Raw genomic sequence first — 12,369 nt, forward strand, 5'->3', positions numbered from 1 at the left:
GATTTTTCAAAATAAAAACTAGTTCAAACCAGTTTGACTTGGTTTTTTCGATTTGGCTCGATTTTTTTAGATTTTTTATTTTATGCTTATAAAATTGAAATCGAACCGAACTGAATCGGTTATTTTTTAAAAAATTATAATCGGTTTTTTTTCACGGTTTGGTTTTTTCAGTTATTTTTTTTTGGTTTCCTCTGTTTAACCAGTTTTTTGGTTTTTTTATCACCTCTTCGATTTAATTTTTATCTAAAATAAAAAATCAAACCAAAATTTTTTATTTTTTAAATTAAAAATCAAAACCAATTCAAGTAAAAAAACCTGGAAAAAAAAACCAATTTAATTTTTTAGGCTATTTTTGGGTTGTTTTGTGATTTATTTTGGGCCTTGTATGATATTTTGATGGGCTTTTCAAAGCCTTGTAATTGTTTTAAAAAGCCTATTCTAGTTATCCAATTTTCTTTTATTAGATTTCTATTTCCTCAAATCTCCAATGGCATGAGAAATTTCACAACACACACCAACAAATTAATAAAAATCCAAATTTGTAAAGCATGACAAACTTAACAAATAAATAAAAAAGTAGTTGCCTTCACATGGCTTAAAAACTGAACAACAAAGAAGCTGATATTGTCAAAAACAAACCACACCAAGAACATAAATCTTCATAGTGAAGAAGCACATTAACAACGTTGTTGAAAGATTTCTTGATAGACATCAGATCTTTCCCTGCAACAAAACCTCATTTAAGTGCTTTTCATGGAAACCAGAACATTAACCTATTTTGTCATGTATTCAAAAGCAATAACGGTTGTTTGAATCAATCTTGAATATAGCTTCGCACATAACTGTCATCGATTATCTTGGTGGACCATCTCCATCAGTGTTGTCTCGAGTTCCTCGGATCTGGAAAAAAACAAACACCACAAATATTTAATGGGTTTTCCCACTCCCCCATAAATAAATAAGGCCATTAAGCAATATATATAATTATTTTGAGAGTAAATCCTTCTTTTGAAACTTGTTCCCGCTACCGATTATAATTAATATTGACCAAAGAATCAATAGCTAGAGTTGAAAAGGATAAGTCAAAATAAAAGGAGAAACTGGAGTTCCATTAATGTTGTTGTTGCTCCCATCAGATGGTTCCCTCTACATGCTACTACGCGTGCACCAACACAAATACTGAGGAATCGGTCCATCATCCCCAATAACTCAGGTGTGATTTGTGACCGCATCCAGCGTAATCCTCTGAGCTAGATCTTAACAGGACAATTTTCAAGTCAAAATAGGATATATAATGGATAAAAATAAAAGGAAACATTCTTACCCAGTAGAGGATCTTGCAAAGTCTACACCCTAGCTGAAAGGCCAATGTTGACAACAACAAAACCAACCCATAAATTAAATCAACAGCAAACACTTAATGAAATAAAAATAACAGTATTAATAGCAAAACCAACTCAGAAAAGTCAGAACATGGCTTAATAGTAAGAAACTAATTGAGAAGAAAAATCATGGCTTAAAAACAAATCTAAAGCAGAAAGTCGAAAACAATAACAGAGAGAGATAAATTTGATTTTATCTCTAGATAGATTGGAGCTACTGTGTCTGTGGTGGTAGACGATGGAGAGAGATTGTTCGTGTGAGTGATCTAGTGGTGGAACTAGAAGATCGAGATAGAACGAGAAAAGGGATGTGTGATCAGGACTGAGTAAGGGCTTAATTTCAGGGTTTCCTTGTATACATGTTAGCATTTTATAGGAGGGTTTAATGTTGGTTAAACTCATTCAGTTCGGTTCAATTGATTTCAATTACCAATTTTTTTATGGGGTTTTTAATCAATTAATTCTGGTTTTTTTTTTGTCAGTTTGGTTTTTTTTTTATAAGTTTTTTGTTTTTTTAATTTAATTTATTTTTTAGTTTTTTTTGCACGCCCTTTTTTATATGTTCGTCAAAGAGATTTTAATATGTAAGTATATGCTTGCACTCTTATGTTGTTTAATATTATTCAAGATGATCACTTTTAGACCAATTAGCCCTTACTAGACGTAGACCCACAATACGTCGTTGGGTCAAAATATTATTATTTTTTATATAAAATAATATTTGAAAAAAAATTATTTTTTTTAAAAGATCTTGTAAAAGAATCAAGCCAACTTGTTAAATTCGCAGCTCTGCTAATAAAATCAGGATATCCTAATAGAAAAGAAAACGAAGAAAACCACAATACCTATTTTTTTAAAAAAAAAATAACTGATATTGAATGATGAAATCGAAAAAGAAAATAAGTGAAAAAACGATGTCAACTTGCATTAACTTTTCAATCATGTAATCCGAGTCATTAGACCGGAAGCACCCCATTTAAAAAAACCATAAAGTCTAATCCTTAACCAATCAATTTATTGAATGATGGAATTGGAGAAAAAAAAAACAATACAAAAGGATCCAAAACAAAAAAAAATAGCAATTAAGAAAAAAATATCAACATTGAAATATAAAATAAATTAAAGGACAACTAAAATCTTTTGATTGAAAAGTGAAATTGAACCAATTAAATGTTGAAGGATGAAATTGAAAAAAAAATTATACAAAAAGATCCAAAACAAAAAATAGCAATAAAAAATATCAATAAAAATATAAAGTTCAACATGGAAATATAAAATAAATTAGAGGACCACTAAATCTTTTTTATTGAATAGTGAAATAGAAAATAAGAATCAATTTAACCAAAGAACAATTAACATAACGAGGATCAAAATTTAAACAAAAAATAAATTAGAGGACAACTGTAAACTTTTTATTGAATGATGAAATTGAAAAAAAAATCAATTTAACAAAAAGATCCAAAACAAAAATCAAAAGAGTGAGCACTAAATTAGAAAAAAATAACAAATCAAGGTATTGAAAGATAAAATTAAAAACAAATTAGAATTTTACTAAAAGGTCAGGAACAAAAATTAAAAATCAAAATAATAAGGATCAAAGTTGAAATCTCAATAAATAAGAGGGTAACTTTGAATTTTTCCATAACTAGTGCGAATTTCGAGGGAATGAGAGGAAAACAAGAGGAAGAAAAAGAAAATATTGTTAGCCTCAACACCGACACACATCGCCCTAGCAGAAAGAGAACGGTGCAGGGTTTCTAATGACACAATAAAAAATTGGAGTTTTGGTTGTCGAGAGGTGCCACACATGTTGTCTAAAGGCATGGGCACCCCCAACATGCTAACACGTGTGTTGCACATACTATTTATTTTTTATTTTTTAATTATATTTTTATATTTATTCAAATACAAAATGTCATTCAACTAATATAATAATAACAAAAAAATAGTGGAAAAATACTAATAAGTCCCCGAACATCAATTTATAAATTATTGTTTTCAATAATATTTTAACTGTTTCGCTATGTTTTTAAAATAAAAAAAAATATTTATCCTCAATTAATTTAGTAATGGTTAATAAGCTTTATGAAAAGATTCTAACTCTCTTTATAACCAGTTCGATGATTTTTATGTTAAAGGTGAAACTATTATTACAATATTTTAGGAAACATTGTCATTAAGTCTGATGAACAATGTTTTTCCAAAGGATTTAGGATTTTAGCTTTTGTTAATGATTGAAAAGGTTTGTAAGTTAGGCCTCCTACTCAGCCTGATTTTTATTTTTTTCCTTCCAGAAAGCAAGTTTAGATTTGTCATTAACTAAGTCAAATGAGCTCTTAATCTTCCCTCAAATCATTAGCCATGTAAATTTTAATATTTCCAAATTGATAACTTTCATCCTAGATCTAATATTTACTTTAGTCTTATGCTCTTAGTACCAAATACAAAGCAATCCCTCAACTTATAAATTGTACAAAATAGTCCTTAAACATATTACAAAGTTTTTTTCTTCAATAAGTTCAAGTGAGATCCTTGAACAATATATATATAAATTAATAGTATATGAATTAAACCCCAACATTATATAATTTTGATACTAGCTAGCTACATGACTAAGCACTTCACCGCAGGTGGTATAAATTTTTTTAGCATCATTTTTTAGTTTGAAAAAAATTTAGAAAGCAGAAAATGGAGAAGCTAGCATTTTAGCATGCCTTCCTTTCAAGATCTATAGTTTTATCCTTTGACCTTCAATTAATTTCCTCAGTACTGAAGTGATTCATATTTTTGTTAAACGAAGAAAGTCCTTGAAGGTGCATATTAACCAAAATAATCTTTCTGAAAAAAAAAATTAATAAAAAAACTTGGACATGTTGCGTGAGAGAGAGAGAGAGAGAGAGAGAGAGAAGAAGAAGAGATTTGTTTTCTTTTTAAAGCAAATTAACATGGTAGTAGCCATGTGAATATATAGAAAACTCAACAAGAACACAGAAGCGGTCACGTAACTTGCTGCAATAGATATTCAAGAAAAGATGGGGAGGAAGGAAAAGATCAAGACACCCAGTTAATGGCGACAGCAAGTTGCGAGAAAAACAAAATGCAGACGGCGATGATACATGTTGGGAATATTGCAATAAGCTTAATTAAGAGCTAGCGGTTAAAGCAAGTAGAATGCTACAGGAATTAAGGAAATGAAAAGCAGCAGCAGCAGCAGGAAGGATCATGAGAGTAGCCAAGGCATCAATTTGCAGTAGCAAAATCAAGATCTTGAAGACAATAGTTCTTGAGATTACTCACAATGGTTGAATGGACTGCTTGGCTGGCTGGTGTAATGTGTTTTTTATTGGCTCTTTACTGTTTTTTCAATTCCGAAGAAAGCAATCTCCCAAGCAACACATTTTTTTTTAATTTTTTAGTTTTAAATTAATTTTATTTTAGTATTTTCATATTGTGGTATTAAAAATAATTTTTTTAAAATAAAAAATTATTATTTTAATATATTTTCAAATAAAAATAATTATTAAAATACTCACAATCATCCACTAATTTTTTAATTAAAATTAATACATCTTAAAAAAAAAACAAAAAATGAAAGAATAATATTCTTTAATAAAAAAAACTGTCTTCACAATATCATAAGCAGTCAACTGGGTGACTTGCTCGCTTGTTAAAATGCTATTCACCCATCTTTAATTTAATTATCGTTGTTATTATTTCTTTTTTTATTCACAAGAAACACGGGCTCCAAGGTTCCCTCGGGCCAGGACGGCTAATAAGAATAATAATAATAGGAAATGGACGGCCGCTCAACGACTTCGACCGCCCCGAGAGTGACCCGAAGACGAGGAAAATGACGAGACAGAAGAAGATGTTGATAATGACAGGTTGCTCCCTGAACCTCCAGTCCCGAAAAGCAAATCTGACAGGTAATTCTCCAAATCATCAGGTGCAAATCTGACAATCCCTTCCTTCCTCGCCACCAATTGCCGATACTTGCCATAAAATTCCCGGTATACCGGTACAAGCTTTCTGGCAACCGAAACTTTTATCTGGTCTCTCAGTTTGGAATCGGAAACAACCCATGAAGCTTGGTTGTTATAAGCCTCTTCGAAAGAAGAATTAAATCTCTTAAAACACTCAGTGACTTGAGGGGCTGTCATCTGATTATCATTAGCATCCGGTAGAGCAGCAAAAACTTTGCTCCATCCCATGCGTTCATAATTGGACGCATATTGCCGTACCTTTTCCTCGTGCTTCTCCATCCATTCATCACCAAGGAGTAACTTTAGGTTGGATTTCTGGACTTTGTTTACCACATATTGAAGATTGTTTGCGAGGAATAGATACGAGAGTGCCACATCTTTGTACATCTCAGCTTTGCCGTCGAGTTTGCATAGCATAACAAGAATCAGCCATGCTAATCTTATTGATATAGATGAGGTACTCGTGCCATCAGCGGACACGGGGCTACCGAAGTATGCTTCTGGTAAAGGTGATGGTACTGTTAGAGGCCAATCAGCAAGGATGTCGGTAAGTACGCCACTGTAGTCAGTGAGGAAAGTGATGTAGTTCATTACGTAACGTGTTAGAGGATGAATGCCACCACCAGGCACTGCTGCTTTTGAGTTGAATTTTGAGATTGCAGTCTCGAATTCTGTTAGAATTGCGCAGACTGCCTCCCCGAGCTTGTTTAGTGAGTTAATGACCTGTTGTCTGATGGTTGAGGTTGATTCTAAATCAAAGATGGGTTCGATTTCAGCCCAGAGATCGGCGATTGCTTCGTAGAGGTCAAGGGTGCGGAAAATTCTCTCAGGAGCTTTCTTGCACTTGGCTACGTTTTCAGGGAATACAAAGAGAGACAAGGCACCTTCTCTTGTTATATCGGCAAAGCAGGACTCTTTCAACGAAGGAGAAGAAGAAAAAACATGGTCAGAGAGAACTCTTTCACCATAAAATAGAGTTTTAACTGCGACCTTGACTGCATTTAACCAGGCCTTGATTTTAACTTCCAGAACCTCCCAGTCCATCTTTTGAATCTGTGCCAGGCTCAACCTGCTTTCAACGTTCAGATGATACAAGGCCTCATCAACAACTGATTTACGAATGATCTTGAATATCTTGACACATTCTTTTCCATAACCAGCACCAATCATGCATTCAGCAATCGCCTTCAAATCTTTCATGGCATCCATGGAAACGAGCTCTACTTCAGATATGGAATCTTCTCCGACTCTTGACAATTCGTCATCCTCAGACTCATCCTCAAATTCAGAAACGCTTGATCTTGACGTTCTGGACACGGATTCAGGATCGAGATGCTGCCTCCTGGACTTCAAAATGATGTAAAACTCCTTCTCGAGTCTCTTCATGGCAATTTGCATGAGATTTTGAGCGAGAACCAGCTTGTCCGAGGTGGGGTCTTGGGAGATGTAATATTGCATGGCAGTCTGGAGGTCTTTGATCGAGTTCAGGTACTGTTGGGCTTCGTAGCGATTATCTGATGCGAAGAGATTGGCGTCGTCGACACAGTGGAGGCTGGAGGAACGGGAGGCATCCCACTTAGAAATGAGTTCTCGTGCATTCTCGACATTGTCATCCATTAATGTATCTGAGAATGTGTGGCGATGAGGTGTAGATCGAGTAGGTGATCTAGAAGGTGATGGTTTGAACAATATAGTCCTCATACCTTTTCTAGGCATATAAGATATCAAAATCAATTACACTTTGTCTAAGAAAGAGCAAGAGATGAGATTATGAGAACACTTGATTTCTTGCTGAGTTGAGAGAGAAGAGAGAGAGTCTAGTTTCGAGGGAAGTTTTGATTTGGTTACAGATACATCAGTGAAGTGATATTTATAGAGACGAGGCATGTTGGAAGCCACGCAAAGAAATTAATAGGATGGAAGATGGTTTGAAAATGTCTACGAATCCACGCGTTATGATTCTGTCTGTATTTGAAATGGCGCCCTTTCGCTTGGAGAGCTTGTATGGTTTGGATATATATATATATATATATATATATATATATATATATATATATATATATATATATATATATAATAATACACTACGACTACGTATGATGAAAGAGATGATTGATTCTGTCGTCGAAAAAGATATATATATGACATCTATTACTGCTTCAAACAGCATGCCCGCTGCGTAACTCGAAGTTTTTGACGTATTTGAAACCGTAGAATAGGTCTCCAATTCAGTAACTCTCTAGCATTTCTTCTAGCCCTTTCATGAAATGAAGCCGTCATGGTTTCCATTGTTGAGAAACACCCTGTTGCCAACCTGTGTAGCTCCTTGCGTAATTTATTTTCTGTTGTTTTGTTTGTTAATGCAACAGTAGTTGTTTTTTTAAATATTTTTTATTTAAATTATATTAAAATAATTTTTTTAAAATTAATTTTTAATACTTAAACATTAAAATAATTTTAAAACATTAAAAAATTAATTTAAAAAGTTTTAAATTATAAGATTATGATTGTTATGCTGAATCTGTATCTTTTTAATGTAAAAAAAAGTTTTACTTTTACCTAATAGTTCAAGGGATATTTATAACACTTGAATCTTGTTTTTTTCTTGAGTTGAGAGACTAGAAAGTAATTTTATCATGACAATATTTATAAGGAACAAAATATCTATTACACAGGTATTAAATATTATTTTGTGATAATCTCAAACTATGTCATCCACTTTCTCAGGGAAATCTTACAAAACCCTTCTTTTTTTTTGGCATAACTGAGATTTCCTTTTATATTTTATTTATCCACATCAATTCTCTTTGAAAATAAATAAGATTTTTAAATTTAAAAAAAAACAAAGAAATTAATTTACCGATTGACAACCAGTTGATGGGTTAAATTGTATAATTACTTTTCTTGATCGGATTAGGATCGATTAGTTAAATTTGTATAATCATTTTTCCTGATCTGCATAAATATAAGTGTAAAACATATATTTTTCCTTTTTTAAATACATTAGGATAAGAACATCTTTCCCCTTTTTCCTTCTTGTGATATTTTCTGGCTATGTCGTCCACTATCTCCCCAGATCCCACTCCCAGCTCTTAAATTTGCTACCATTTTTGTTCTTTTTTTCCTTTTCCTTCTTCAGTAATCTACATTTTCTTTTTCCTTTTTGTGAAAAAGATGCTCTGGTTTTAGTGACAGGAAACTTGATGCAAAGGTATGGTCAAAATAATGGGTTTGAAGAAGCACAAAAAGCGGCACGCTCCCTGTGTACGTGGTCAACGGAGAGAGAACAGTGAATTTATCGTGATTAAATTGCTGTTGTTCTTTCATTCTCCAGTGACGGGCTATTCCAAGATGGCAAGTGCTGGGGTAGGTTTATACGGCAAGTTTGACCAAACCCACAAGATTAAAGCAAATAGTCAGCTTTTCCTCATTTGCTTGAATTGTTCCTTTGTTCAACTTACTCTTCAAAACAACATCTCTATTTGATCCCATTATATATTGCTTGAAATAACAAAAAGCTCTGGGTTTTGAAAATTCATTGGCTTAATTGAGAGATAGACTATTAATATTGTTGAATTGTTTTATTGGTAACGGAGCAGCTGACTAATTTTGCTTGCTGTGAAATACCAATCATTTGACTTGAACCCATTGCAGCTGCAAGTTGTAATATACGAGTCCATTGTAAAAAAAAAAACAATTATTCTATATCCTAGAGCTAGATTATAACTTTTGTTTAAAATATAGTGTTCAATTTCCACAAAAGTGTTTTTAAAAAGAAGAAAAATTCATGACTCTTCATGGATCTGGGTCAAATAAATTAATTTTAGTTTAATTAGATGATTAGAAAAAATAACAACAAATTAACATGGATTGTGTTTTTAAAAAAATTGATCATTATGGAGAAAAAATATTTTAAAAAAAAAACATATGACTTAATTCTCAGCCTATTAAATATGAATTGATGAAATAGAATAAAAAAAAGATTTAAAATAACTAGCCCTCGTTAACTTACAATAAACTTATAACCCCAACCCAAGTTGACAAAGTCAAACTCATAATTCAGATCATGAGATCGAAATAATCCGATAAGAAAAAATCACAAAGCCCTTTTTTAAAAAAAATATTAATTCCGAATAAATCAAATATTGAAAGCTAAAATTGAAAAAAAATCCAATTATACAAAATGATTCAAAAACAAAAAAAAATTAAAATTAAAAGAATAAGAATTAAAATTAAAATACAAAATAAATTTTATATTTGATTGAAGGATGAAATTAAAAAGAAGAATTAATTTAGCAAAAGTATCTAGAAAACAATAAAAAAATAAGTATAAAAAATAACATAAAAAATAAAAATAAATTCTTGATTGAAGTGTGAAATTAAAAAGAAAAATAACTTTCATTAAAGGAAAAAATATCAAAAAAATGAGGATAAAATTGATAAAAATAATATACCATAAATTTAGATTAAATGATAAAATTAAAAATAAATTATACTTTTATAACATGATAAAGAAAAACAAAATTAAAAATAAAAAAATAAGTATCAAATTAAAAAAAAAAAAAAAAAGACAAGTAAAGATGGAAGTATGAAACTTGTTACAGCAACGTTAATTAATCTTCAAGTACTTTTATTTTATTATAAATTGACGGAATGTCCATCGTCATCACACGTGAAAACTGAGTCATCTTTCAACTAACCGATGAAGGGCAGAATTTCTAGGCTTCAAATATTTTGTTTGACTGTCCTTTTTTTTTTGGGTCAACTTCGCGATGAGAGCATTTAGGTATAAAATAGATTCATAATATAGAAAATGCATTGTTTTTAGGAGATGTCTTCAAGAAACAGTCTGCAAGACCGGAAACGAACAAACAAAAGATCCATTCAGTATGCTGGAATATTGCCTTGTTTTTTCATCACTTTCGAATTTTAATAGTTTCCTACCAAGACAAGTACTGGTGAGACGTCGTTCCAAAAACGACAAAGAAAGAGGATAAAACAAACTTCAGAAGCGATAGAAATTGCAGTGGTGGAGAATGCTCGTGACGGAGGCCTGCAGGCCATGAGATTCACTCTCTGAATAGTGCAGTTCGTCTTTTATTAATGAACCCTAGAGCACCATCAACCGGGGAGAATTATCATTTTGTTTTGTTTTTTTTATAAACATGATTTGTGGTTAGCTGTCGGTGATTGAGAAGGAATGCCAATGATAGCGTTGGCTTTGGTAGTGTTTGGCTATTGAAGAGATATTTTATATTAATGATATTTATAAACATGATTAATGATAATTATCATTTTTTTTTTGTTTTTTTTATAAACATGATTTGTGGTTAGCTGTTGGTGATTGAGAAGGAATGCCAATGATAGTTGGCTTTGGTAGTGTTTCGCTATTGAAGAGATATTTTATATTAACGATATTTATAAACATGATTAATGATGTGTATGAGATATTTATCCTTTATTGATACTATCGAAAGGAAATTATTATTTATCTTCTTCTACTTACAAAAGGACAAGATGTATGGATTATATATATACCATGCGAATCCTTCAAGTATCACATTCGAAATCTCCATTCTCTACTACATATATGTTTTTAGAACATCTCTCTCTAAAATATCATCGCACTCTCTCTTTAAAAAGATACTTATTTAACCATTGCATAATTTACTTACTCAGTCTCCCTAGTGCAATTGCATAATTTACCTTAGATGAGATTGACATGGTCTCCATCAAGGTTGTTAAAATCGCGATTTTAACACGGCACGGAAAGCCCCACACAAACTCGGATCGTAAAAACGGATCGTAAAATCGTAAGGAATTTTAAAATACATTAAAAAAAATTCATGCTTCAAAAAATTTTATCAACATCTATACCATGTTGTCATCCCACATCAAGCCTATTACCAGAAGCACTTTTTCTAGATGCCATAAGTTTAACAATTCAAAGATCAACTCAATCAACCCTATAATCAATCCAAACATTTTATAATTATAATTAATTTTGATATTAAACATCCAGCTATAAAAAAAAACCTAATACTGCATTCAGAAACTAATACTGAATTCATAAACATTTTAGATACTAAACATCCAGCTATCAAAAAAGAATTACCATAATACTAAATTCAAAAACTAATTACAATCAGTAAACTAGTTAACAATTTCTTAAAATAAAACACTAAATCCAAAACACAAAATGATAGAATATAACAGCAAGGTAGCCAATCAGGTGCAGCACGCCGCACAATGATCCGATGGATTGCATCTTCTAGCTTTCTAAGCAAGGGGTCGGTTGATGAAGAGGCAGAAGAGGAATCATCAGTTTCTGATGGACTGTTGCTGTTAGGAATGTTTGATTGTGCTCTAAGGGTAAGCAAACGAGAAGAAAACCCATGAGAGACCCATTCACAAACTTGTTTTTGGTGAGCAACCCATTCACAGACCCATCAATTCATAAAAATTCGGTGAGAGACCCATTACAGGGGACATGGACATGTCTGCAATTTGAAGAGACCCATTCACAGAACATGTAGAGTTTTGAAGAGAAAAATCTATAACCAAGAACCCCGGACACGGTGACAAAAGACAATCTCATAAAGCAAGAGAGACATCAGCCAACATAATTTACTGAAGAAGTTATCAAGCAAATTCTTAAAGAATGAGTCAAACCTGGAGAAGGCGATTCTTCCAATTTCCAATCACCCGTGACACAAGTTTTGGGATAAAAGGAATCAGTGTAGATATCTGCTTTTCTCGAACTGCTTTGTTAGATCGCACGGTTCTGGAGCTCTGCATAAAAAAAAAAGATGGAACAAATCAACAAAAGTACTCTTTTTTAAAAATATCTGAAAATCTCCCCAAACAGCAGTGACTTACTATAGGATTTAGTGACTTAGTCTTAGGGATTTTGATTTTTTCCGGTTGTTGCCTGTCTGTGTTGTTAACTTGTGTGAAAGACTGAAAACTGAAGAAAGATGAAGAAAGACCCGTGGTTTTGTAAC

At 32.1% G+C, this 12,369-nt stretch overlaps 1 protein-coding gene and 2 long non-coding RNA genes across 5 annotated transcripts; all 3 read right to left on the bottom strand.

Annotated features, from left to right (window-relative positions):
* Positions 1-522: 522 nt before the first annotated feature.
* On the bottom strand, positions 523-1,788 carry LOC127905750 (uncharacterized). Of its 3 annotated transcripts, none has more exons than XR_008060073.1 (2): positions 1,325-1,788; positions 523-1,245 (listed from the first exon to the last, which is right to left on the bottom strand). It is a non-coding gene; the product is annotated as an uncharacterized LOC127905750 (long non-coding RNA). The 3 variants fall into 3 exon arrangements; XR_008060074.1 differs by having other exon boundaries at positions 523-1,250; XR_008060075.1 differs by having other exon boundaries at positions 523-1,256.
* Positions 1,789-4,968: 3,180 nt separating this feature from the next.
* Positions 4,969-7,162, bottom strand: LOC7488141 (exocyst complex component EXO70H1). The gene has a single exon (XM_024608368.2). It carries the CDS (start codon positions 7,079-7,081, stop codon positions 5,189-5,191), a length of 1,893 nt encoding a protein of 630 aa, XP_024464136.1. The 5' UTR covers positions 7,082-7,162; the 3' UTR covers positions 4,969-5,188.
* Positions 7,163-11,463: 4,301 nt separating this feature from the next.
* Positions 11,464-12,369, bottom strand: LOC112328638 (uncharacterized). The gene is made up of 2 exons (XR_002983706.2): positions 12,245-12,369; positions 11,464-12,157 (listed from the first exon to the last, which is right to left on the bottom strand). It is a non-coding gene; the product is annotated as an uncharacterized LOC112328638 (long non-coding RNA).

This window comes from Populus trichocarpa, chromosome 9 (genome assembly GCF_000002775.5).
Source record: "Populus trichocarpa isolate Nisqually-1 chromosome 9, P.trichocarpa_v4.1, whole genome shotgun sequence".
In the NCBI taxonomy this organism is placed as follows: Eukaryota; Viridiplantae; Streptophyta; class Magnoliopsida; order Malpighiales; family Salicaceae; genus Populus; species Populus trichocarpa.

Coding starts and splice junctions, on each gene's coding strand:
- LOC7488141 (XM_024608368.2), bottom strand. CDS start 7,081: ATGCCTAGAAAAGGTATGAGGACTATATTGTTCAAACCATCACCTTCT.